At 41.3% G+C, this 27,999-nt stretch overlaps 1 protein-coding gene across 1 annotated transcript in view; it reads left to right on the top strand.

The window, feature by feature from the left end:
• Nucleotides 1–27,999, top strand: part of LOC145411021 (nose resistant to fluoxetine protein 6-like) — an 85,365-nt gene that overhangs the window by 9,688 nt on the left and 47,678 nt on the right. The window contains exons 3-8 of the mRNA XM_080281083.1: nt 6,054–6,201; nt 17,406–17,589; nt 19,566–19,681; nt 20,629–20,720; nt 25,799–25,907; nt 26,237–26,321. Coding sequence (XP_080137209.1) covers nt 6,054–6,201; nt 17,406–17,589; nt 19,566–19,681; nt 20,629–20,720; nt 25,799–25,907; nt 26,237–26,321 — 734 coding nt within the window. The remainder of the gene's footprint in view (nt 1–6,053; nt 6,202–17,405; nt 17,590–19,565; nt 19,682–20,628; nt 20,721–25,798; nt 25,908–26,236; nt 26,322–27,999) is intronic.

Below are 27,999 nucleotides of genomic sequence, written 5' to 3'. Positions count from 1 at the left end.
ACTTGAAGCCCTCTCACATGACTTCAGAAACAGACTCCCGTGGGAGATGCTGTATGCTGATGATTTGGTGTTGACTGCAGAGAACGAAAGGGAGGCGGACGAAAGGTTTAGGAAGTGGAGAGATGGTATAGGGCACAAGGGCGTAAGGGTAAATGCAGATAAAACAAAAGTGATGATATCTAGGGTTGGTCAAAGACTAGGGGGAGTGGCCATGTGCAGTTTGCCACAAGGGCATGGGAAGTAATTCTATCTTGTGCGGTGTTTGTGACAAATGAGTGCACAAGAGATGAAGTGGTATCAGAGGTAGACTGCGAGATAATGCTGATTTTATGTGTACGGCGTGTCAGGGAGAGCAGGTGGAGATTGTCAGGCATGAAAGGATTGAACTTGCTGGTGAATCTCTTGAGTGTGTGGAAGAGTTTTGTTACTTGGGAGACATGTGTGCTGGAGTTGGGGCTGGAGGTAGCTCTGTGACAAGGGTGAGAAGTGGTTGGAAGAAGTTCAGGGAGCTGTTGCCTCTCCTAACATTGAGAGAACACTCCCTACGTGCTAAGGAGTCTTTGTATGCAGCATGTGTTAGGAGTGTATGGTAGTGAGACCTGGGCAGTAAAGGAGGAGGATATTCACAGGCTCAGATGTACAAAAATGACAATGATTAGGTGGATGTGTAGTGCGTCCTTGCGTGCAAGGTCTGGGGGGGCTGGGTTTATGATGGAAGAGTTGAGAAGTAGGATGGGACTGGAGTGTATTGGTGTTGTGATGAGGAAAGGTAGATTGAGGTGGTTTGGGCATGTGGAGAGGATGGGGGATGATAATTGGGTGAGGAAGGTGAGAAGTGTTAATATTGGGGGGGGGGGATTATGAGGGGTAGACCGAGAAAGACATGGGACGAGGTCATTAAGTGTGACCTCAGGGTTAAGGGACTGAACAGAGAGGCTGCAGTAGATCGTGCAGCATGGAGAGCCGCAATTAGGTGACCAAGGCCGACGCATGCAAGCATGTTGGAGCCTTTAAAAATGAAACGAAACGCAAACGAAATGCTCACTTCCCTGTTTCTTATCACTGCTCTCAAAGAACCAGCAACCTTTCTTCCTTGTTGCACGCTTTCGAGCACTTCACCCTCTAAACTTCCATCCTTATTCATCACAGTACCCAAGTACTTAACCACACTCACATTTTCCATTTCCTCCTCATCCAACCTCACTGTACATTCACTGACTTCGCTTCCCTCAAAGACCATAACTTTACTCTTACCTACATTCACCTTTAGATTGTGTTTCTTACACACACTCTCAAACTCATCCACCAAGCCATGCAGCTCCCCTTTGTCTTCACTTAACAACACAGAATCATCTGCAAACAACAATACACGAGTTTCCAAACATTGCCCTCTCTCATTAGGACAGCTCCACCATCCACTGCCCTACCTTGTATCTCTTTTATAACCCCATCCATATACAGATTGAACAGCCATGGAGACATGACACTTCCCTGTTTCAATCCAACCTTCAAGTAGAAAAATTCACTCAGTTCACTATCCACGCGCACTGCAGCCTTCGCACCATCGTACATACTCTTCACAGCATTCAGCAACTTCTCATCTACTCCATATATTCATAATACTTTCCACAATCCTTGTCTATCCACCCTATTATATGCTTTCTCCAAATCCATGAAGGCCGCATACAACTTCTTTCCCTTCTCTAGAAACTTTTCCACTAAAGATGTAAGAATGAATATCTGATTTACACAGCTTCTTCCCTTCCTAAAACCTCCCTGTTTTTCTCCAACTAATTCCTCTGTTATTTCCCTAACTCTGGGAATCAGTATCCTACCATATACTTTTCCTATTACACTACGAAGACAAATGCCCCTGTGATTACCACACACTTCTTTTTCCCCTTTCCCTTTGTACAGGGGAATAATTATACCTGACTTCCTATCCTCTAGGACCCTACCTTCCTCCAATGCCAATCCGCACATCTTCCACATTCATTCTATTACTATCTCTCCCCCACTCTTCAGCATTTCACCACACACTCCATCAATTCCTGGGGCTTTCCCTTTTTTGCCTTTCTTCATTGCTTCCACAACTTCTATCTTACTGATTTCTTCCTCTCTTCTCACATCTGTCTTTCTCCCAGCCATTCCCCAGCCACTTATACTCGCACTACTTTCATTCTTTATGTTCCACAATTCCTTAAAGTGTTTTAGGTGCTTGCTAAATGAGGATATGCTATTACAACTTCTTATATAACATTGGAGACTGATTCAGACCATAGATCCAGCCACCTAAAGGGACCTGTCCCCATATAAGTGTTAATTTGGGGAACACTGTTGTTGTTGCTTTGTGTTTACACTGCAGATTTCACTTGCTGCAAGAAGTAAGAATAACCAGTGATGTACTCTGTACGAGATGCTGAAAACTGTTCATCCTAGTCCATACATATACCTTTGATCAATTTTGAATCACTGTAGTTCTCTTAAATATGGTGTAACATGATCATATTTAGTAGCAACTCCTACTGCAACATTTGAGACAACGTTCTACAGTTTCTGCACATGCTGTAGTTGTGTTTTGTTGGCTGCACCCTAAATTTTTAAATCATAATTCATCATGACTAAGATAAGAGACTGAATGACAATGATCCTTGTCTTCTTAGTAAAGTTATCCGATTAATATATTATAAAACCAAAAACCCTTTTACTCATTTCACTGATACGTTTATCAAAGAGCATCTAGTTGTCAATATAAACGTCGAGGTTCTATAGCGACTTGCTCAGAGAGAAAGGCGAAAGGTAGATGGAAACGAGCTGGAGAGGGAGAGAAAAGGAGGGGGAAGGGGTGACAGGAAGGGGAGAAGAAGAGACGTGACAACCCACAAGATAGTACACAGCAAATATCATGGCCAATAAGGGCTGGGTGCGGGTGGGGGTGGGGGCGAGGGGAGGGGAAGGGGGAAGCGTGTGCGATAGGGAGAAGGAGAGGGTGTAGAGGAGTGAGGAGAGAAGGAAGGATTGAGGGAGGGAAAGGAAAGGAGGTCGGGCGAGGGGAAAAGAGAGAGGGAAGAAAGGAATCCAGGAGGGTAGGAAGAAGAAAAATGAAAAGTGGGAGCAGAAGTGTGGAAACAGAGGGGGGTAAGAAGTGGGGAGAGTAAGGGGAGAGGGAAGGCAGAGGGGGATAAAGTAGGAAGAGAAGGGATGTAGAGTAGAAAGGAAGGTTGAGGATGAAAGGAAGGGAGAGAAAGAAAGTTAAGAGGAAGGAGAAAGATAGGGAGAAGACAAAAGGGCAGAGGGAAGGAGCTAAGAAAGAAGGTAAAGGAAGGGGAGGAGAGATAAAAACGGGAGAGAAGGAAAGATTGAGGGGATTGGGAAGAGGCAAGAAGAAGCGAACGAAAGACAGGGAGGAAAGAGAAGCGGAGATGAGGTAAGTGCGAGGAGAGGGGAAGGAATGAAGGGGAGAGAGGAAAGAAAGGTAAGACAAGAGAACGAAGGAAGAGAGGGAAGAGAATCGAAGAAAGGGAGAGAGGAGTAGAAAGGAAGGAGGGATGGAGAGAATGGGGAGTGAAGGAAGGAGAAGAGAAAGGTAAGAAGATAATGGGGAAAGGAGGAAAGGAGAAAGAGACGGAAAGAGGAGGAGGAGGAGGAAAAGGAAAAAGATGTGAAGGGGTAAAAAGACGCAGGGGAGGGAGAGGAGAAGGGGGCTAAGGAAGCGAAAAAATAGAGGAAGGAGAAGGGGAATGAAAAGAGAGGGAGGAAGGGGAAGAAAGTTAACGGGAAGGGAAGGAAGGGGAATTGAGAAGGCGAATAAATAAGAGAGGCAAGATGTGAGTACATGTGGAGAATTGAGGGAAAGAGGACGAGCACTGGTAGTAGTAATAATGATAATAGCAATAGTAGTGGTAGTAATAGTAGTAGTAGCAGTGGTAGCAGTAGCAAGAAAAGCGGCAGCAGCAACAGAAACAGTAGCAGCAGTAGCAGCAGCAGCAACACCTCAGTCACAGCAGCTGCCGTAGTCACAGCAGCAGCAGCAGCAACAGCAGCAGCAGAAGCAATAACAATATCAACAACAACAACAAAACAAGAGCAACAGCAGTAGCAGCAGCAGAAACAACAGCAACAGTAGCAGAAGTAGAAGCTCAGTACCAATAGCAGCAGCAGCAACAACATAACAACATCAGGAATAATAACAACAACAACAGTAGCAACAACAACAATAACAGCAACAGCATAGGCAACATCAGCAATAAATGCAATAGCAGCAGCAGCAGCAGCAGCCGTAGCAGTAATAGTAGTAGTAGTGGTGATGGTGGTGGTGGCAGCAGCAGTAACATTAATAGAACTAAGGGATGTAGATAGATGGATTGGATAATCCTGCAAAGCATTGAAATAGTCAACAGAAATCCACTATCTCACCCCCTTCACTGATTTCAGGTGTCAAAACATCACAGTCTTATCTCCTTGCATGACATGTTAAAACATATCAGTCATCTCCCCCACTAAGGTTATAACTGATAACGCCATAAAACTCCCACTGACGCAACACACTACACTGGACGTTTCCTATACTTCTTTCACTCTAACTTGGTCTTAAATTGCCGTCTGTCTATCTTGAATGCTGGATTATAACAAAAGATGGACACTTAAATATAATGCTGGTCACGAAGAAGCGTTTTATGGAATGATTACAAAGCTGTAGCACTGTCTTTTTCTGCTGCTGTTCTACGTGAAATAAAATGTAAAAGAAGGAAAATATCTGCCAAGTTAAGGTGAAAGAGCTATAGCTGTTCCTGCTGAACGTTTATTGAGCAGAAATTCATACAAAAGTTACATCATAATAATACTGGTACAATAAAAGGGTACATGAGTGTAGGAAACAATAAATTCCGCGCTGAGTGCTGATAACTGAGATGATCATGTGCAGTGGTTCTAACAAATAAAATACAAGTCAGAGGAGTACAAAACACATTCACATTAGCATTTATCTCTTTCACTCAGATGTACTTTGTATTCTAATCTTGCCACCACCAGACGATTCAATTCAACTCTCTCTCTCTCTCTCTCTCTCTCTCTCTCTCTCTCTCTACCAGTATGAAAAGTCTTTTCTGAGCTAAATAAGTTCGTCTGGAGGTAGCTAGAATCACACAATAGATAGGCCATGGGACTGAAGGGGTTAAGGTACAAGAAACAGGTTGATACTAGTGGTGATGAATCAGGTAATCAATATGACAACTAACTGGATGCGTCCTGATGGCCAGTGTGATGTCTTGGGTGTCCTGGGTTGGCTTTGGCTTGGATTGCGCCACTTGATGTGCTCACTGATCACTCTTGTTCTCTGTCCAATTGATGCCTTTTACCAGGGTAATGGGACCAGCGTAGCCTCACCTCATGGCATGCATTAATTACCTCCGCCAAGGAGGTTATGTTTTACCCCGCGTTGGTTTCTTTGTTTGTTTGTCTGTCTGTTACCAGGATCACTTAAAAAGTTATTAACGGATTTAGATCAATTCTGTGGAAGGGTGAGTCATGGGCCAAGGAAGAATTGATTAAATTTTGGAGAGAGTCCGGATACGGATCCGGAATATCTCGCACAATATCTCTAAAAGTTCTCAATGAATTTCAATGAAATTTTGTAGAAAGGTGGGCCATGCACAAAGAGAGAATTTATTAAATTTGGGGGCGGATCGGGATCAGGATCCTATATACACAGCTCCGTATTCCGCTCCTTTTTAATGGCAATGACATTGGCGGAGGTATGAGCTCTCTGGACGCTTTCTAGTCCGTATATCAAATCTTCATTTGACACAACAGAGTTCAGTTTTATTTTATTTATTTTTTTTTTTAAGACGCCAGAGGAGGAAATTATAAGTTAATGACCTCTCAAGACATGGCTCTATTTGTTGCAGTAAATAAATATCGTTTTCCCACCAAATTAGTAGATAGTTAAATATAGAATAAATTTAATTACAAAGAAAAAATAATTAGTCCTTTAAGCAGTAACGCCAGCAACATTTTTTCCATGACGTGATCTTGTGTGACCTTACCTTCCCCAGTGGTGGACTCGTGGGGTAAGGTGCCTGACGGCCTGCTGGCGGGCAACGAGTGGGTGGCGGGCAGCTTCGACCAGTGCCTAGCCATTAGTCACACCAGCACCGCCACCAACACACACATTACAGGACAGTACTGCACTCTCTCTTTCGGGTAAGATACTCTCAGTATTTATAGCATCAAAACACAGCCATCCACAACACAAACTTCGAATTTGTTCAAGCAAGGAAGGTTGTGTTTGTGTTCTGTTTCGGGAATATTTGACTTTTTTTTTTTTTCTTTTTTTTTTTGAAAATGGCTGGTGCCAATGGAAGGTAATTTTCATGGCAGTTTCAAAAAGATACGACATACCATAACTAGCCTAATAGCTGAGCAAAGAATATGGTACAGTACTATGTTTTTGCACAGCGAGTTTTTTTTTTTTTTTCCTTTGTGTGTGTATTTCGGCTAGATCTGGCTCTTTGAGAGAGAGAGAGAGAGAGAGAGAGAGAGAACTCTTGTCCTATTCGTAATTTTCATGACAATTTCAAAATGGGATGACATGCCACGATTGGTTACTTAGCTGAGTAGAAAAAGGGTATTGTGTTTCAGTCAGAGCGATTTTACAAGACCTATAGGGCAAGAATTATACACACCAAATCTCGGGCGAAGTATAGTCTTTTCTCTTACTGCACTTGTTTAAACAATGGACTGCAAGCAAAACACCTCTCATGGCAGAGGGCAGTTCTAGTATTATTTTTCAACTAATGCCACACGATTTAGCTCAGTCATGTGATCCAGAGTTGGTCTTATTATATATATATATTGTTACGGAACAGAGAAAACTGTCCCGCAAAGTTCCTGGTTCAAAACAAAAGCGTTAGGTAAAATTACAAGTTAAAGTTTAATGCTCAAATTAACAACTAAACATTCAGGACTCATAAGGATAATGTAATGGCAAAAAACAGGTTAAATATATGGTTAACTGCAATAGCCTCTATTAACACGAAATTAGCAAGTGTAAATTTATCTAAGTCAGCCCTGATAAAATGAGAAAACCGGATAATACTCAGTGAATGCAAGATATATTATTACCGATACAAAATATTATCAAAAATGACTGACATAAAAACACATGAATCACCAAAACTTCACCAGGCCTACGAATCAACACCTTATGCTACACAGTACAAGGAAAAAATGCAACAACACTTATACTCAAATTACACAGCTGCTAGATGGTTGGAGACTTCCTGAGCACTCACAATAATAACAACTGTACAGGGGAGGACAGAGATGTGAACAAAATGAGGAGTAGATCTAAGTGGCAATTAATGCAGAGACTGAGCTCATTATATAGGGGCCGGCAGAGCTTGATACAACTTGTAAGAAGGACGCGCAAATGAAGCCATATGGGACAAAGAGTTGACAATCCTGCTCTGAACAACAGAAAGAACGACTTACTCTACTATAAGGGAGGAGGGGGGGAGTGAGGTAGAACACGCTCGTGATCAAACATGCAGCATACTGTACGTTAGAATTACACAAAGGATGATGAAATCATAGGCTATGTAACACCTCCCCTTAAAGAAAAGGAAATTTACAAAGGAAATTTCTTATTACTCTAAAACAATCTGTCTAAAGTCTAGATAAGCAATCTGCAATAACATTTTCTTTCCTCTTGATATGTTGTATGTCCAATGAATACTCCTGAAGAAGCAGACTCCATCTTGTCAATCTCTGACTTCTATCTTTAAACTTACTAAGGAATTTCAGTGGGTTATGATCGGTATAAATGACTATGGGGTCAAAACCAGAACACAAATAAAATGAAAAATGCTGTAAACCCAAAATCAAGGCCAAAAGCTCTTTCTCAATAGTTGAGTAGTTCTTTTGAGGTGGAGTGAACTTCTTACTGTAATAAGATACAGGGTGTTCAATACCCTGATCATCCTCTTGCAGCAAAACAGCCCCAGCTCCTGTATCACTTGCGTCAACAGCCATCTTAAAAGGCTTAGCAAAATTTGGAGTAGCGAGCACTGGCTGACTTAATAGGATAGCTTTAAGTTTGGTGAAAGAGGATTCACAGTTATCGGTCCAGACAAATTTAACTCCCTTTTTCAGTAGGTCTGTAAGTGGTGATACAAGAATTGAAAAGTTAAGAACAAATCTCCTGTAATAACCTACCATTCCCAAAAATCTTTGTAGCTCTTTCCTACTTTTAGGTCTGGGAAGATCACTTATAACCTGAACCTTAGCTCCTGGTGGTGCAACATGTCCATCACCAATTACGTACCCAAGGTACTGAACTTTAGCTTGACCAAACTCACACTTTGATAAATTAGCTACAAGATTAGCCTGAACCAAACGCTCAAGAAATTTACTGACATGGCATAGGTGATCTTTCCAGTTGTCACTGAAGATTAATACATCATCAATATAAACAACACACCCTGCCAAACCCTCTGTTACAACATTCATGAGCTTCTGAAAAGTGGCTGCTGCATTCTTCATACCATATGGCATTACAGAACATACAAAAGTCTTTCCTAGTGTTACAAAACATGAGATCTCCCTAGCACGTTCAGTCATAGGTACTTGCCAGCATCCCTTTAACAAATCAAACTTACTTATGTACCTAGCCTTTCCGATCTTGTCTATACAATCTTCCACGCGAGGGAGAGGTAAGTGTCTGTTTTGGTTATCTGATTAACACGTCTGTAGTCGATGCAAAGCCGCTGTGACCCACCTGGCTTAGGGACTAAAGTGACAGGAGAACTCCACACGCTCTGACAGGGCTCAATCATCTTGTGGTCCAACAGGTAGCCAAGCTCCTTCTGGATGAGAGGAACTTTCACTGGGTTCACACGGTAAGGAGGCAGTTTAATTGCCTTTGCGTCTCCAACATCGACATCATGCATCAACACAGTGGTTCTTCCTGGAGTGGCACGGAACACTTGCGGGTACTCCTGCAGTAATGCCGAAAACTCCTGCCTTTCCTCGGGAGCTAGATGAGAAAGCTTAGTCTGGAGATCATTCATGATATCAGGATTCTTCCCCAAACTATCACTCAGGCTCATGCTGCATGGGAGAATTTCACTTGCAGATTCGGGTGGAACAGCTACAGTGCAGACTGGGTTATTTTCGTCCCCCCTGTGATACAACTTTATCATGTTGATGTGACAAAGTTGCTTGTTCTTTCTACGATCTGGTGTGGCGATGACATAGTTGACATCACTGAGTTTCTTCTCCACGAAATAAGGACCATTAAACTTGGCTTGAAGAGGTTGCCCATGCACCGGTAGCAGAATCAAAACCTGATCTCCTGGCTGAAAGTGGCGTAACCTGGACTTCTTATCATACCAAGTCTTCATCTTCTCCTGAGCAGCTCCTAAATTCTCTCTCGCCAGCTGTAAAGCAGTGGACAGCCCTTCTTTGAACTTCATCACATACTCCAGCAGGTTGACGTCATCTTCCTTCGACAGCCAGCATTCCTCGAGTAGCTTAAGGGGTCCTCTTACTTCATGGCCAAACAGTAGTTCAAAGGGTGAGAAGCCCAGTGATTCATTTGGAGATTCTCTTGCGGCAAATACAACGAATGGAAGACCTTTATCCCAGTCTTTCTGATGTTCCAAACAGTATTTCTTGAGCATCGATTTGAGTGTTTGATGATATCTCTCCAACGCTCCTTGGGTCTGGAGATGGTAAGCTGAAGATGTGATCTGGGTGATGCCCAACTCTTTCATAGACTGCTTGAAAACATTTGACATGAAATTACTTCCCTGGTCTGACCGTACCTCCTTGGGCAGACCAAACTTTGTGAAGAACCCTAGCATTTCCTTAACCACGTTCTTTGCTGAGATATTTCTAAGTGGAATGGCTTCAGGATAACGAGTAGCCATATCAATCAGGGTCAACACATAGGAAAATCCTGAAGAAGTCTTAGGAAGAGGGCCCACAATATCCACCAACACACAGGTGAATGGCGCCTCAAAAAGAGGAATGGGAACTAGAGGTGCAACCTTTTCGGTCTGATTACACTTCCCCACAACTTGACAGGTGTGACAAGACTTACAATACCAGGAAACATCCCTGAAGATACCTGGCCAGTAGAAGTGTTTCAAAATGCGTGCCACAGTCTTCCTCACTCCAAGGTGTCCTGCCAAACTGGAATCATGAGCCACTCTAATGATATCCTGCTTACAAACACGAGGGATGACAACTTGATGTACAACCTCCCATTCACAGTCGGCTGATGCTGTTGGGGGTCTCCACTTCCTCATAAGTACTCCTGACTTTATATAATAACAAGTAGAAGCACCAGCTGACTCTTCCTCACTGCAAGCAGAGTTAGCTAGACCTTTCAACTCAGGGTCAGCAACCTGCAACTCAACCAACTCTTGACAAGACAAATTATCAACACTACGGGGTACTGCCTCATCTGGTGAGTGGTCCAAATTAGCAAGAAAAGTGTCAGCTAGGATAACATCATCATCATCATTATCCTCTAAGTCACCAGTAACTTTAGACTTAGCCCTAGTGACAGCACATGCAGAGAACACATCGGGGACATCACAATCCTGGGTCGCAGCCACTGGCTCACTAGACAACTATGGAGCCGGACACACTTGACTTCCACCAATATCATTTCCAAGTAAGAAAGTTACACCTGATATTGGGAGTGTCTCAACCAACCACACCATAACAGAACCATTAACAAAACCAGACTCTAAATTCACTCTGCACAGAGGGACAGAGAAGTAATTATTCCCTACACCTTGTAAGATTACAGTTTCATCAGAGGAATTAACATTAGAGCCTAGAACACTGGTCAGCATAAGGGATTGGCAAGCACCTGTATCACGATATATTTTAACTGATTTCCTGTCATTACTGTCCAGAGGACTGACAAAACCATCAGACAGGATATTAGCACATGAACTCTTGAGAGTGTCACCCACGTTACTGCTCAAAAGAGGAGCTTCATCATGAGGATTTAATTTACCCCTCAAAGCAGGTTCAGTTAACTCAGTTAAAGAATTCTGGGAACTCTCAAGGGTGGACACTAGACCAATTGACTGAATATTTAAAGACTCCTTTTTGTTCACATCACGCTGTCTCCTGAAACATTTCTCCGTAGTATGACCAAGCTTACTACAATAAGTACATTTACTTTTCTGAAATCTAGAGATGGAGCTGGTATTTACTTCCTGAGAAACATCATCCTTATTGTCTTTCCTGTTACCTGTACTCTGAGTAGAGGCAATGTACTTACTCTCAGCTTTCCTTTTTTCTCTAGAATATCTCTTGTGAGTGAGAACATATTCATCAGCTTAAACTGCAGCATCAGACAAATTATCTATTCTTTTCTCATCAAGATATAGGCTTACATCTTTATTAATACACCTTTTGAAGTCCTCCAGCAAAATCATCTGCTTAAATTTACCAAAATCAGAATCCACATTCTTAGAATTTAACCACTGCTTTAACAGATCTTCTTTGATTTTTGCATACTCAGCATGGGATTACTTATCTTGCTTGTAAGTTGTCCTAAATTTTACTCTATAGGCTTCAGGAACAAGCTCATAGGCCTTAAGAATCAAGCTCTTAACTACATCATAATTATCAGATTGATCCTGAGGCAAAGATGCATAAGTTACTTGAGCTTTACCGATGAGAACAGTTTGAAGGAGTACTGGCCAATACTCTTGGGGCCAATTAAAACCTGTAGCTACCCTCTCAAACAACTGAAAATACTTTGCCAAATCAGATTCATTAAAAGGAGGGACAAGTTTAACATTTTTAACCACATCAAAATCATCAGAGCTAGATGATCCAGTTCCACCTTGTTTCATGCGATACTCATGGTCTGCCTGAATCCTAGCTAGTTCAATTTGTGCCTGAGCCTGTATCTGTGCCTCCTGAATACGAGCCTGAGATTCAGCCTCCTTAGCATTTGCCTGAAACTCAGCCTCCTTAACACGAGCCTCTTGCAGAGCTAGCTGTAACTTAACTATTTCAATCTGCGTTTGCTCATTTGGAGGAGTTACATTAAACAAGCTTTCATTAATCATGTCGACAATTTGATCTTTAGAATGATGAGAGCGAACAACAATTCCCAACTGTTGAGCAACAAGCTTAAGTTCATTCTTTGTTCTGTTTTCTACATCACACACTGTTTGCACATTTGACAAAAAATCTTTGGCTTCATCAAGCGTAGTAATATTAGACATCATGAATAAATCACAGTCACAAAATATCAAGCAATATCCTTATGATAATATCCTGAATATCCTGATAAGAGGTCGCCAAATTTATGTTACGGAACAGAGAAAACTGTCCCGCAAAGTTCCAGGTTCAAAACAAAAGAGTTAGGTAAAATTACAAGTTAAAGTTTAATGCTCAAACTAACAACTAAACATTCAGGACTCATAAGGATAATGTAATGGCAAAAAACAGGTTAAATATATGGTTAACTGCAATAGCCTCTATTAACACGAAATTAGGAAGTGTAAATTTATCTAAGTCAGCCCTGATAAAATGAGAAAACCGGATAATACTCAGTGAATGCAAGATATATTATTACCGATACAAAATATTATCAAAAATGACATACATAAAAACACATGAATCACCAAAACTTCACCAGGCCTACAAATCAACACCTTATGCTACACAGTACAAGGAAAAAATGCAGCAACACTTATACTCAAATTACACAGCTGCTAGATGGTTGGAGACTTCCTGAGCACTCACAAAAATAATAACAACTGCACAGGGGAGGATAGGGATGTGAACAAAATGAGGAGTAGATCTAAGTGGCAATTAATGCAGAGACTGAGCTCATTATATAGGGGCCGGCAGAGCTTGATACAACTTGTAAGAAGGACGCGCAAATGAAGCCATAGGGGACAAAGAGTTGACAATCCTGCTCTGAACAACAGAAAGAATGACTTACTCTACTATAAGGGAGGAGGGGGGGAGTGAGGTAGAACACGCTCGTGATCAAACATGCAGCATACTGTACGTTAGAATTACACAAAGGATGATGAAATCATAGGCTATGTAACAATATATATATATATATATATATATAGCCTCTGTGGTACAGTGGTAGAGTGTGCATTTCGTATACGGGTGGGCCAGGGTTCGCGCCCCGCCAGGGTAATAAACTTTGGGAGTGTTCACCCGGCCACGTACTACATTGGCGGACACAAGGGGTGCTGTGGTTGAACCAGTGTCGCTTACTGTAAAGTATGCTTGCACCCAGTCGGCTTGCGCGGGCCGATTACACTTGGTTCAAAGACTACACACACACCCAAAGCCACTTCAACACTACAATTACACTTACAAGCACTTCTCACCCTACATCCAATCTCTAACAGACAGCCTAAGCCACTTGGTAGAGATACATTGGCTGTATCGTCCCGACTTCGGTCGGGATAGGCCGGTCCTGCATTGGATACTCAAACGGCTGATGATGATGATGATGATGATATATATATGATAGATATAGATAGATAGATAGACAGATACAAATATATAGATAGATATAATTATATATTTAATTATCATGGGTATTAATGAGGCGTTCTATAGTCTATACATTCACTCTCAGATGAGGTTGAGGTTGAGAGGCTTGTAATTTATTGAACATGAAGCTGGTATACCGAACATCTGTGCTGTATTACTGGTTCATACATATACTTTATGTTTTTAATGTAGACTGGTTACGTATACTTACAATATACCTGTTATATTTCCATCTTCTCTTAGGGTACCGTGGTTTATTTGCCAGACTGTATGCTCCTGCTCCTTACATGTTGTCTCTCTCTCTCTCTCTCTCATTAGTTGTAATAAAACAACATAAAACCAAGAGATAGAACCAGGTATACTAATCAGGAGTGCCCTCGCGTTGTCCAGACAGACACTGAAATAGAGGATACAAAAATAATCAGTTTAGATACGGAAGTAAGAAGATAGCCTTCTGTGCAGTTCTCTTGTACAGCCGTATCTGGAATATGCTGTGCAGTTTAGGTTGCCGACCGTGACGAAAGAAAATTGCCAGGCTTGAACAAATTTTGGCAAGGGCTGCTGAACTTATCCCATCCAGCAGGCTCATGGGATACTAGAAAAGGCTCCAGACTCATGATTCTCAAAATTTCCTCTGTCATTTACCCTTTTGGCTTGACCTATTTAGTTATTTACCTCCTTACCCCCATACAAATAATGCATAGCCGGTATAAAGAAAAAAAAACACCTTTAATATTAAGGTTTTGCACGAAATAAACTTTAATAAAGGAAGAAACAAACACAAGCAAACAGAAATACCAGAAGCAGTATCCAAAGGAACACTGCTGATTCATTTTCAGATATGAAAAATTTACCCCCTGCCAAGTAATTTTTTTACCCCCAGGGGGTAAACTTACCCATGGTTGAGAATCACTTTGCTAAACGATGGACCTCTTCTCGCTAGAGACTACAGTCGCGGCGGACGACTCTGAGGTTGTCATTATCGTACCCTGGCAACCTACCATTCAAAAGTGCGTCCGATTTCGTATCATATCATACACGAATCATACTATTATGTACGACTATAATATACACGAATATTATTATACACAAACATGTTATACACGAATCACATGCGTCTCAGACAAGAAATCAGACGCACTTTTGAATGGTAGGTCGCCAGGTCACGATAATAACCTCCGAGTCGCGCGCCGCGACCATAGGCCTTTGCGCAGACAGCTGAGAATTTCAAAATCCTTCATGGACTTGAAAACATAAACTATCAGGACATACTTATTTTAAATAATAGCACGATGAGGAACCCCTGGCGGAAACTTGACATGAAGTGTTTCCATCATGATACGTTAGGTATTTTCTTACTTACGACCCTTGCAATACAGTGCTTCGACGGGGTGCAAGCTGGAGTAGTTGATAGTTTCAGTTAAAGACACGGGGAGACAAATTTTGTTAGACCTCCTTAAGTAGCATATGGGATGATTCCTTCTCTCCTTAAAACTTTTGTTTAGATGGGACTTTTCACCTCAAGTTAGGTGCATTTCCTCTTCCGTGTCTATGCTGTGAGTGGGAGAGGTGGGTGGGAAGAGCCTTTACATTTTCTATATTTTTCTCTCAGGATAGCAACGTGTACCCGAAACTTCTTTCATGGTACCTCCACAATATAGGTCGTAAGACCCCTTGAGGAACTACTGTACTAGTCCTCGTAACTCTCTCTCTCTCTCTCTCTCTCTCTCTCTCTCGTATATGAGAGGAACTTGCAGTACAGTATGTTCTTTCTTTTTTTTATATTTTGCTAATAGATTAAAGTTCATAGGATTTCTTTAGGTTTACATGCTGCTCTTGTATAGTGGTTATGTTGTTAGAGTGGTTATGGCTATGTATGTGGCTGCTCACATCCAGGTGAGAATGGATGGAGATTTGAGTGATGAGTTTTCCGTGAACGTTGGTGTGCATCAGGGGTCAGTCTTGAGCCCGTTATTGTTTACCATGGTGCTTGAAGCCCTCTCAGGTGACTTCAGAAATGAACTCCAATGGGAGATGTTGTATACTGAGATGTGGGTGCTGACTGCAGAGAATCAAAGGGAGGCGAAGGATAGATTTAGGAACTGGAGATATGGTATGGGGCACAAGGGCTTGAGAGTAAATGCTGATTAAACTAGAGGCCCCCATGGGGGGAATCACACCAGCCGCGAGCCGATACATATCTAACGCAACTCGGAATATGACTATGACCTTGACCTACTTTCACCAATTTCGAACTCGTAGGAGATTTTCATCGCTACTACACACCTGTAAATTTTTGTGATGATACCTTGAACGGTTGCAAAGTTATCGTGCTACCAGACACACAGACACACTGACAGACAAGACAAACAGAAAGCAATACTCGTAGGAGATTTTCATCCTTACTACACACCTGTAAAATTTTGTGATGGTATCTTCAGCGGTTGCGAAGTTGTCGTGGTAACAGACAGATATACGGTAATCTACTTTCATCAATTTCGAACTCGTGTTCGCTTTTTTTTCGCTACTGGGTACTGGTAAAATTTTGTGATGATATCTTGAACGGTTGCGAAGGTATTGTGCTAGCGCGCGCGCGCACACACACACACACGCACACACACACACACACACACACACACACACACACACACACACACACACACACACACACACACACACACACACACACACAGAAATACTGAAAACAATATGAGCTTCGCTATCGCGGCTGATAACAAAGGTAATGGTATCTTGGTGGCGGTACTGTCAAAGAGGAGGGAGAGTGGCCATGTGCGATTTACCACAAGGTGTGGGAAGTAATTCCTTCTTGTGCAGCGTCTGTAATAAGTGGGTGCATAAGAGATGTAGTGGTATTAGAGGTAGACTGCGTGGTAGTGCTGAAATCATGTGTGCAGTATGTCGGGAGGAGCATGTGGAGACTGTCAGGCTTGAAAGGATTGATCTTGCTGGTGAGTCTCTCGACTGTTTGGAAGAGTTTTGTTACTTGGAAGATATGTTATGTGCTGGAGACGGGGCTGGAGCTACCTCCGTGGCTTGAGTGAGGAGTGGTTAAAAGAAGTCGAGGGAGCTGTTGCCTCTCCTAACACTGAGAGGGCTCTCTCTCTGTGTTAAGGGGTCTTTCTTATGCGGCATGGGTTAGAAGTGTAATGCTGTGTGGCAGTGAGACCTGGGCAGTAAAGAAAGATGTTCGCAGACTCAAACGTACGAAAATGACAATGATTAGGTGCATGTGCAGTGCGACCTTGAACACGAGGCCTCGAGGGGGCTAGGTTTTCGATGGAAGAATTATGAGGAAGGCTGGGATTGAATTGTACTGATGTTGTGATAAGAAGTAGTAAATTAAGATGGTTTGGGCACGTGGAGAGGATAGGGGATGACAACTGGGTGTAGAAAGTGAGAAGTGTTCACGATCGGGGTAGGGCTGCGAGAGGCAGACCGAAAAAGACCTGGGACGACGTCATAGAGAGTCATCTCAGGGATAAGGGACTGAATTGGGAGGATGCCAGAGATCGAGCAGCATGGAGGACCGCCATTAGGTGACCATTGCCGACGTATGCTAGCATGTTGGAGCCTTTATAAACGAAGTGAACGAAACGTATAGGTGAAATTAGGGTGATAATGATGGTCATGATGACGACGACGATGATGATGATGAAAACTCTAAAGATATTTATGACGATTGCCATGATGACGGCGACCGTGACGAGTATGATGATGACGATGATGATATTCATGATGACAATGATGAAGGTGGTAACGATGATAATGATGATAAAAACAATGTTGATGATGATGACGATAGTTATCCGCTCCCATTTCCACAGTTATTTACGAAGGAAAGAGACTGAAAATGACAAAAGGAGTAGCGTATTATGGGAGGAGTGGAGTGACGTGGAGACAGCACGGGTTCCAAGACTTGCTAGTTCCACGGGCTCTCTGGGTGTGGTACTGCCATTGTACTGGTACGGTACCTGCATACCAGCCTCATGCACCACACACAACTTGACGGTGAGTAGGGGAGGTGGGGAAAAGATGGAAGTGGTGGAGAGGAACAGAGGAAGAGGGAAAGTGCAAGACTTTAAGAGAAGAGGTGACAGAAAGGAATGGGGAACTTTAAAGAGAGAGAGAGAGAGAGAGAGAGAGAGAGAGAGAGAGAGAGAGAGAGAGAGAGAGAGAGAGAGAGAGATGGTGGCATTTTGAGAAGTTATTGTACATCCTTACACACGCTTCACCCCTTCAATCCGATGGCGTATTTTATGGTATGTTTCTGTTGCTACCTGATGCTTTTGCTCGGCATAAGGGGCTAATGAGGATTACATCTAACCCCTCCAGTTCGGGAATTCTATCCACATATGAATAAAATCGTCTGCAGGCGCCAAGAATAACACAGGCGTCCCCGGATTGAAGGGACTAACAGGGTAAAGGGCAGTACGTCTTTCTTTCAACTTTATGAGTTCATTTGTCTTCTGCCACAAATAAAAAAATCCACGTTGTATAGTATTTTCACATTAACTTGGCCTGGATTTTCATTTATTTGCAGCTTATTTCACTTGGCTGGAAGGCAGAAAGACAATACTGTACTGCAGCTCTACGTTCTTTCCATACCACTTCGTGATAAGCATCATATTCTGGTGTTAATCTGTTGTTGCTTCTCAGCATTCAATATGGAAAGATGGTAATTTAAGGCCAAGTTAGAGAAAAAAGAGTATAGCCTACTACCTCTGCCCTGTAAAGAGCTGATAAATTTAAATGTACTTTTCAAAATATATATCTAAACGCACTTTTTCTTAATACTCGTATATTCAGGGGTTCTCGGACAGGAGCTTCCTTAACCCTTTCAGTCAGATGATGGTTTCTGTTATAGTGTTTTTATCTAAGCGAAGTGGACCATTCCCAAAAAATGAACATTAAGTTATGGATGCATAAAATTAGCTGAACATTAGTTATGAGGTCAGAGCGAATGTCGTTGGATAATTGGCAAATCACCCTATCAATTTGATTACTGTTAGCCGTCAACTGAGCTGAAATAAGTTCGGATCGAATATTGTCAAGTTAGAGTAAACGCATTATATTTTATTTTTCCTACCCACACAGGATTTAATTAAGCTTAGAAGAAACCTTGAGTACTGAAGGGGTAAACGGAGTTGCATCTTACCCCTGCAACTAGAAACACCTCCCCTAAACTGCGTGCAATTGTCTAAAGACAGCATAATACAAATCGCGTCACGCATTGTTAAGGGTTGAGCTCAAGATGAGAATGATTTAATGTGCCTCCAGATACAGATACAGATAGATAGGCAGACTGACGCCTGGAACAATTTATTTTTCTATATATTTCCTAAGTCTGACGCAACAACTAAATAATTATTCAGGAACAACAATTTCTTTATTCCAGTTTCTTTGTCTGATTTTTTATTCCTCAGTAGGAAGGCCTCCAGCATCGTGTACACCATTTTTCTGGTATAAATGCTTCATCTCTGTTTTCTTTCCATTCACCAACAGATGAGTCTACAACACATTGATTTTTTTTTTTTTTTTTTTTTTTTTTTTTTTGAGCATGACGATTTGATCTTTTCTGATTTTCTCGTTTCAGGAGTAGCCTACATTTCAAGTACAAAAGCATCTCCACTGGATTTTCTGGCATATAAACATCTCCGCCTCATTTTCTGTGGTATATTTTAAACACAAAATCATCTCCACTCCATTTTCTGTGGTATATTTTAAACACAAAAGCATCTCCGTCACAATTTCTGGGGTTGGCACAAAAGTGTCTCCACCCCATTTTCTGTGGTATATTCCAAGCACAAAAGCATCTCCATCACAATTTCTGGGGTTGGCACAAAAGTGTCTCCGCCATATTTTCTAGGGAAGGCACAAAAAAATCTCCGCCAAATTCTCTACTCAAACTAATCTCCACCGCATTTTCTGTGGTATATTTCAAACACAAAGCCTCTTAACCTCTATTTATCTCACTCTCCCAACAGACGAGCCTCAACCAGCATCTCGCCCCCGTTGGCCTGCGTGTGGCGATGGCAGCATGTCAGAGCCAAGAGTCGCCCAATCCTAGTATCGTGTACACCGCTCGGGACATCATACTTATGTTAGTACCACCACAACACTGCACAGTACCCTAGTAATATCACGCTGATGTGAAGAAGGAATTCAGACTCTCTTGCCACTATCCTTACATAATGCAGTCTTAACCCTTTCAGTTTAGTGAAGTAGCTTTCGTTTTAATTTTTTTGCTACCTCCAGACGATTTTTATTCTGCGTAAGATACTTTTTTCAACTGGTGGGATTAGATATAGCATTACAAAAAGAAAGCTTCAATATGAGTGGCCTTTCCTGAACTGAATAAATATAATCTGATAACATCAAGAGTAACTAAAACAGGACGTCACTTGGATTCAGGAGGTTAAACTACTGTCCATGAAGGCAGGTGGAGTCGCAAAATCTCCCATCCTCAGAGCTTATACTTGCTGTCTGTCTCAGTGGCCTTTGTGCAGTCGATAGCCATAAAACTATTCAGACTAATTAACCACTGCCAATGAATCTTGAGTTAAGCTCTGACTGTCACTTGTTCTTTCTCTTGAAATTCGTTAATTACCACCTGCTTTTTCCTCATGTTCCTTCCTGTCTTCTACCGTGGTGGTGACAAGCCCCATCTGTGTGTGTATGTGTGTGTGTGTGTGTGTGTGTGTGTGTGTGTGTGTGTGTGTAGGAAGTTAGATACTAAACGCAGAAATATACTGGTAAGGAAGACTATCCAATGAGCCTGAACCCTCTGAAGCACTTTTATGTTTTATTCATGCTGCCTCTACATGACATTATTCAGCACGGAGGAAAACTTTCGAGTAACATTAGCTTCAGTCAACTCCTTCAGTTACTGAGCTGAAGGAAATCGTTGAATAAATCATCTGGCAGTAGCTAGATTAGAGTTAAAAGTATGTCATACGGCAGGGGTTAAGTTGACGGGAATGCGGTCGTCGGTATCAGGTAGGGTATTCACGGTAGCAGGTAGGGTAATCACTGTGACTTATTCCTCAGAGTGGCCCTCTCACTGCTTGGCCTCACAGCATTGGTGGCGGCTGCGGTGGAGGCATGGATGTACTACACCAACAAGCAGCATCTTAGAGAAGGTTGGACTGTGTTGAGTGTTTGATATGGTTGAGAAGTATGTGTAGGAAGGTTTGGGGTGGAATGAATGACGGAGAGTGTCTGAGAAGGCGGGAAGGGATGGACCAGAGTACTGTTTTGAACCACAAACTAGATAGCGACATATGGTGTACTGTACAGTATAAAAAATATGCGATGAATGTGTTCCCAATACTCTTGCAGGTAATCATTTTAAAATTGGCATGTCTAATACAAACTTAGTATATCTTTTTGTTTAGGCATAACAGAACTCATCCCAAATTTTATGTCCGGTGCGATAAAAATGCTAGTGTCTGATTTTCGTTACACAGATCTTAGTATGATAAAATGAAAAAGCATACTTTAATTATGTGTACACCAGTTTCAGGTAATTGTCTGGCATTTTACACTCACAGTGTACATAACTTTTACATTAATGGGAGACAGTTTTGAATGATACAGCAAAATGGAGTATAAACAGGTATGGGTAAGTCTAATTGAAAGTTAGTATATCTCTTAGTTCAGCCATAATCGAACTGATTCCAAGAGTTCATGCCCGATGTCGTAAAAATGCTAGTTTTATTTTCATCACTGCTTTGTTACCGGGAGAAAGAGGACATTTTTAGTGCCACTTTTTAGGTAGTTACCCGTCATACGATAATCACAACGAATGATAAAAACTTAAAGTTATATGGGAGATTCCAACCTTTTTCTATTAAAATATGTGACAGAACACGGCTGTAAAATAAAAACTTTGTCTAGACAGGCAGACTGAACCACCTTCTTATCTCAGTTGGGGAGCAGATGGTGGAACACTTAGAACATGAAACTCGCAGCTGGGTTCCCTCATAATTAACTCTCGAAAATGACCAACACCTCCCTTCGGAAAGTGCTAACACCAATTTTCGGAAGCGACTGCATCAATAATCAATAATTCTACTTACGACCACGCAAAATTTATCAACCTTGATGTCCCTCGTGTAACCAGAGAGGCTAATCTAAGCCCCCGCCTTCTTTTCTACTTATTCAATAAATCATGCAAGAAACAGAGCCATCAGTTGCAAGGTCACGTAACTAGAAGAACATACTGCTACTAATTTAAGACTACATCTTTTCTACTTACTCTGTAAATCATGCAAGAATCAGAGCAGCCCATTGCTTAAACACATAACTCGAAAGATATAGAGCCACTAATCTAATCCTTCGCATTGTCTTCCACTTGCTCTATATATCATGCATGAAACAGTCATCTATTGTTTGAACACGGAAACAGAGAGACATAAAGCCACTAATTTAAGACTTTTTCTCTTTCTGCTTACTCTGTAAATCATACAAGACAGTACCATCTATTTCATGAACACATAACTAGAAATACATTTAACCACAAATAAAGCTTTCTCCGTCTCAGTTACTTACCTCTTGTGCTTACGAAAATGTGGGCTTATTTTCACTCTTATTTTCGTGCTGTTGTTTTTGTAGAAAATAGGTGACTACTTATTAAATTCGCCAGTAGGATATCATTTTTTTTTTATTCTTACTGGTACCATACGATTTCGCAGGCCCGTAATATTCAACAGAATTTTTGGGGGCCAGAACAAATGTACACAACTCCGTACTACAAACTCAAAATCAAATCGAAAAGCTTAAGTTTACAGACCATCCGATATTTTTCGGTTTGATTCTACCTAAAAGTTGATGTTTAATGAGGCATGTATGTTTAATGATGGAGGTGGGTGTTTAAATAAAAGGCTTCACTTTCTGCCAATCTGAACTTTCAACTCACTGTGACTTAGTTTAATAATTTGACCATTTTACATTTTTGTTGCACTATGCTGCACCTTTACCAAGATTGTTCTTTCACGCCTGCGGTAGGATTCAGGTTGAAATATACCGCCCTGCCCGTATCCTTTTGGAAATGATAAAATAATCACTATCTAAGTATTATTATGATTTAGTTTATGATGAGTTTGGATCAAATATAGGAATATTCGATCGACACACGTAGATTTGTTTGAATTTTCAACAAAACTACTCAAAGTTTTTCTTTCTTTTTGTTTTCAAGTTTAGCCTTACAAGCTCTTAATCTTAGTTAAAGTTCTGACAAATTAATATACAGAAAACACTGGGGGGCTATAGCCCCTCTATCCCCCCCAGAAATTCCGCCCTGTTTCGTACTGGTAAATGAAGAAGTACAGTAAAGAGGGTTACAGTAGGTAAGAGGTTAGAAATAGTCTGTGCTAACCCTTTCATCATTTCTAATTCTTGCTCCTACAAAGCAATTCTCTTCTTCTTGGTAAAATCTATCTATCTATCTGTCTATTGCCAAACCCCTTATTCCCGTAAGGGGTGGCCACAAACAAATCGCCTCCATGTCACCCTGTCCCCCGCCATTTTATTGCCCTGCTCCCAGCTTACTCCCCCCTCTCTCCACTCCTTCCCTCCATCTCATCCTTGGCCTCCCCCTCCCTCTCCTCCCCCTCCACCTCACTCACATATACTCTCCTCGTCAGTCTCTCGCTCTCCATGCTCTCCACATGGCCAAACCACCTTAATGCGTTTCTCCTAACGCTGCCTATCACGTTAGTAAAACCACTGGTAATAAATGGGTTAAAAATGCTGAAGCATGGGGGAGAGATAGTAGTAGAATGGCTGTGGAAGATGTGCAGATTGGCCTGGGAGGAAGGTAGAGTCCCGGAGGATTGGAAGTCAGGTATTATTCCCCTGTATAAAGGAGAAGGGGAAAAAGAAGGGTGTGGTAATCATAGGGGCATTTATCTTCTTAGTGTAATAGGAAAAGTATATGGTAGGATACTATTGAAAGAGTTAGGAAAATAACAAAGATATAAGTTGGAGAAGAACAGGGAGGTTTTAGGGAGGGAAGAGGTTGTGTAGATCAGATATTCATTCTTACATCTTTAGTGGAAAAGTTTCTAAAGAAGGGAAAGAAGTTGTATGCGATCTTCATGGATTTGGAGAAAGCATATGACAGGGTGGATAGACAAGGATTGTGGAAAGTATTAAGAATACATGGAGTAGATTGGAAGTTGTTGAATGCTGTGAAGAGCATGTATGAGGGTGCTAAGGCTGCAGTGCATGTGGATAATGAACTGAGTGAGTTTTTCTATTTGAAGGTTGGGTTGAAACAAGGATGTGTCACATCTCCATGGTTGTTCAATCTGTATATGGATGTGGTTATAAAAGAGATACAAGGTAGGGCAGTGGATGTTGGAGTGGCCCTAGTGAGAGACGTCAGTGTTTGGAAACTCCCAGTACTGTTGTTTGCAGATGATACTGTGTTGTTAAATGAAGACGAAGGAGCTACAGGGTTTGGTGAATGAGTTTGGGAGAGTGTGTAAGAAATGGAGTCTAAAGGTGAATGTAGGGAAGATTAAAGTTATGGTCATCGAGACAAGTGAAGTCAGTGAATGTACAGTTATCTTGGATGGTGAGGAATTGGAAAATGTGAGTGCTTTTAAGAACTTGGGTAGTGTGATGAGGAAGGAAGGAAGTTTAGAGGGTGAAGTGCTTGAAAGGGTACAACAGGGAAGAAAGGTTGCTGGTTCCTTGAAAGCAGTGATAAGAAACAGGAAAGTGTGCATGGAAGTGAAAAAGCTACTACATGACAGTATTGTGATACCAACTCTAATGTATGGAAATGAAGCTTGGACGTTGTTGGAGGGACGGAAGTCAAGAATGAGAGCAGTGGAAATGAGTTATTTGAGAGAAGCATGTGGGGTCACATGGAGAGACAGACTGACAAATAAGGAAGTGAAGGAGCGTTGTGGTGTGGATGTGGATGTGATAGGAAGCGTTAGAAGAAACACACTGAGGTGGTTTGGCCATGTGGAGAGGATGGAGAGTGAGAGACTGACGAGGAGAGTGTATCTGAGTGAGATAGAAGGAGGGAGAGGGAGGGGGAGGCCAAGGATGAGATGGAGGGATGGAGTGAGAGGTATACGAGAGAGGGGGGTGTGAGCTGGGAGCAGGACAATAAAATGGCGGGGGACAGGGCGACATGGAGGCGATTTGTTTGTGGCCACCCCTTACGGGATTAAGGCGTCTGGCAACAGATAGATAGATAAACAGAAAAATAATCTACACTAACCTCTTTAGTACTAGATGTTTTTATTTCATTTGTTCGTTTTTCTTTAATTTTGCTACCACTCAGCAATTACACTGAGCCCCTTTCCTTGTTTTTACTCCAACCATACGATCATATGCAGTTTGTGATATTGTAATTTTTACGTTTCTTTAGCAAGTCTAATTTCATAATTCACATTCCATTAATTCATTTCTTTACTTTACACTTATAGTTCCCAAACTGAAGAAAGTAATGCATGGGTTTTGTTGCTTTCATTATCTAGCCTTTGATGTTACAAACTTTTCGCGTTATAATCCTAATATCAGTCTCTGTCTTTATATTGTGTATCAAATAATGGGTGAGGTGCCTGATACCCTTCTCCCATTACAGTCTTATCTCCCTATACAACGTAGGAATGTCGACTATAGGTAATTTACTTTAACTTGACGGAAATATTCGTCCTTAAACGGCCAGTTCCTATAGGTCGGTGTCGGAAGAAGGCAACTCTACGGCTTTAAATCCTTTCCATTACACTTCATCGTGACTAGAGCATTATTCTAGTGCTGAACTCCTGTCATGCCTCTGTATTCAAGATGGAGGGATGCCAATTTTACGCCTGCTTAAAGTGAACGTAGTATAGTACAAGGAATGTGAAAACAGAAAAGGTAAAAAGATCAGACGAACTTTTGTCTCCAACTGCACCTATTCATTTACCCAGTCTGTTTGTCAGTCTATCTTTGCACACTCCCTGTCTCCTGTCTAATCTCTCCATACCTCCCTGTCTCCTGTCTTCTCTCTGCACACCTCCCTCTCTCCTGTCTTATCTCTCCATACCTCCCTTTCTCCTGTCTTATCTCTCCATACCTCCCTGTCTCCTGTCTTATCTCTCCATACCTCCCTATCTTCAGTCTTATCTCTGCGCACCTCCCTCTTTCCTGTCTTATCTCTCCATACCTCCCTCTCTCCTGTCTCTCCATTCCTCCGTCTCTCCATGCATCGTAGGGTGGGTGAGATACTTGCTGGCCTTCTCCCTCTACACCAACCTGGAGAAGATGTTCGCGATAAGGACGGAGGAGGGCAAGGGCGTGATATCGTGTCTCTACGGTATGAGGTGAGAAATGATAGCAGATGATGATAAGGAAGTTTGATGATCTGTTATCTAGTTAATGATATTCCTACTTATCTATCTCTCTGTCTGCATCTGTGTGTGTGTGTGTGTGTGTGTGTGTGTGTGTGTGTGTGTGTGTGTGTGTGTGTGTGTGTGTGTTCTCTGTACATCTGTACACTCACAGTTTATCTTCCTTTCTTCTCACTCTTCCCTTACATTTCCAAAATACATTCATTCATTTATTCATTCAAACATTCATTCTCTCTCTCTCTCTGGCTCTCAGCTATCCATCTCTGTCTCTCTATCTATCAATCTACCTATCTATCCACCAGAGTGTTGTCCATGACGTGGGTGGTGTGGGGGCATCAGTACCTCATGACCTTCATCACCAGTGCCAACAATATCCTCTTCGTAAAGGTCAGTACACACACACACACACACACACACACACACACACACACACACACACAAAGGTGAAGTGGAAAGTATGTATGGTGAAATGGTAAAGTAAGGTAAGACAAAAAAACAAAAGTCGAAGAAAAAAACATTGGAAAGGAACTGAAAGAAATAATTGAAAATAATCCTAAATTGGTCAAAGATTCAGCAGATATCAACAAATCCATGGTAATCACTGGTATAGAAGAAGAAGAAATAAGAAACAAAATTTCGAGAGATAAAAAGGAGATGGCAAATATAATGAACATACTGAAGGAAGTATCAGAGGAAATCTGTAATAAAGAGATAGAGGAACACAAAAAGCTAGGGAAATATGAGAGAAATAAGTTAAAGTTTCTGAAAGTAACCTCTCAGAGTGTGAACACTGTGGAGGAAATACTAAAATGAAGCAAAGAGACTCATGGAAAAAGAGGAATTTAAAAAAGTATGGATAAAAAGATGCCTAATTCAAGAGGAACTGGGAATACTATAAGGGAAAAGGGAGGAGGCAAAAACAAAGAACGAGGGATGATCAGAGGAAGAGAAGAATACTATATTTTGAAAAAGTAATTGGATTGCATGTATGAAAGTGGTACATAACCAACAGGGAACAAAAAGGAGGACGGTAGGAAACTGAAGTTAAGGCAAGTATGTAAACAAGATGGTTAGGTTGATATACTCAAATGTAGATGGAATGGTGTCTAAGATAGAAGACTACATCAAAGAAAAGGAACCACACATTATTTGCCTAACTGAAACAAAATTAATCCCAAAGATATCAAACAATATCCTAAACTTAGAGGAATACAATATATGGAGAAGAGACAGAAGTTTAAGAACGGGAGGAGGAATCATAATCTTAACAATGAAAAATCTTCAAGTCAAAGAAATAAAACTAGATGTACCCTCACAAGTAGAACTGATTGCATTGGAAATTAACACATCTGAAGGGAAAATAATTGTGACAAAATTATACATGCCACCCAAAACAAACACTTGGGAAAGAGGCGAATATGAAGACCTGGCAGAAAGTACAATTCAAAGTTTAAGAACATTATTACATAGAATGGAAGTGAAATCTGAAAAAATCATATTAAACGGAGACTTCAATTCAAATATAAATTGAAATATTCTAGATGTAAAAAGCCTTGAAAGCTGTTGGGATCAAAAGCTCCTAGATCATGTAAAGGAGTTTTTCCTAACACAACATGTAACGGAAAACACCAGAAAAAGAGGACTTGATTCATCAGTACTAGATCTTATATTTAACAGGGAAGGAAATGAAATTGACAATATAATGTATCATCCCTGATTAGGCAAAAGCGACCATGCTGTATTAAATTGTAATTTCAGGATTACATATGACGTTACCAGCAATGAGAGCTGCAAAAAGAGTCTAAATTACAAAAAAGGCAACTATCATGACCTGAAGAAGTTCTTCTTAGAAGCAGCTTGAGAAAAAGAACTTAGAGGACAAGATTTAAATGTTATACATGGAAAATTCTGTGATCTTTATGAAATAGGAGTCCAAAATTACATCCCACAGGACAGAGCAACAGAAATGAAAATAAAGAAATGGTTTAATACGGAATGTAAAAAATCAAAAGAAAAAAAGACTTGCTGTGGAATACATGGGCATATAACAACTATAAACAGACAA

This window comes from Coenobita brevimanus, chromosome 87 (assembly GCF_032717465.1).
Source record: "Coenobita brevimanus isolate Jiangsu-jjx chromosome 87, ASM3271746v2, whole genome shotgun sequence".
Lineage (NCBI taxonomy): Eukaryota > Metazoa > Arthropoda > Malacostraca > Decapoda > Coenobitidae > Coenobita > Coenobita brevimanus.
This window is presented reverse-complemented; position numbering and strand designations above follow the sequence as displayed.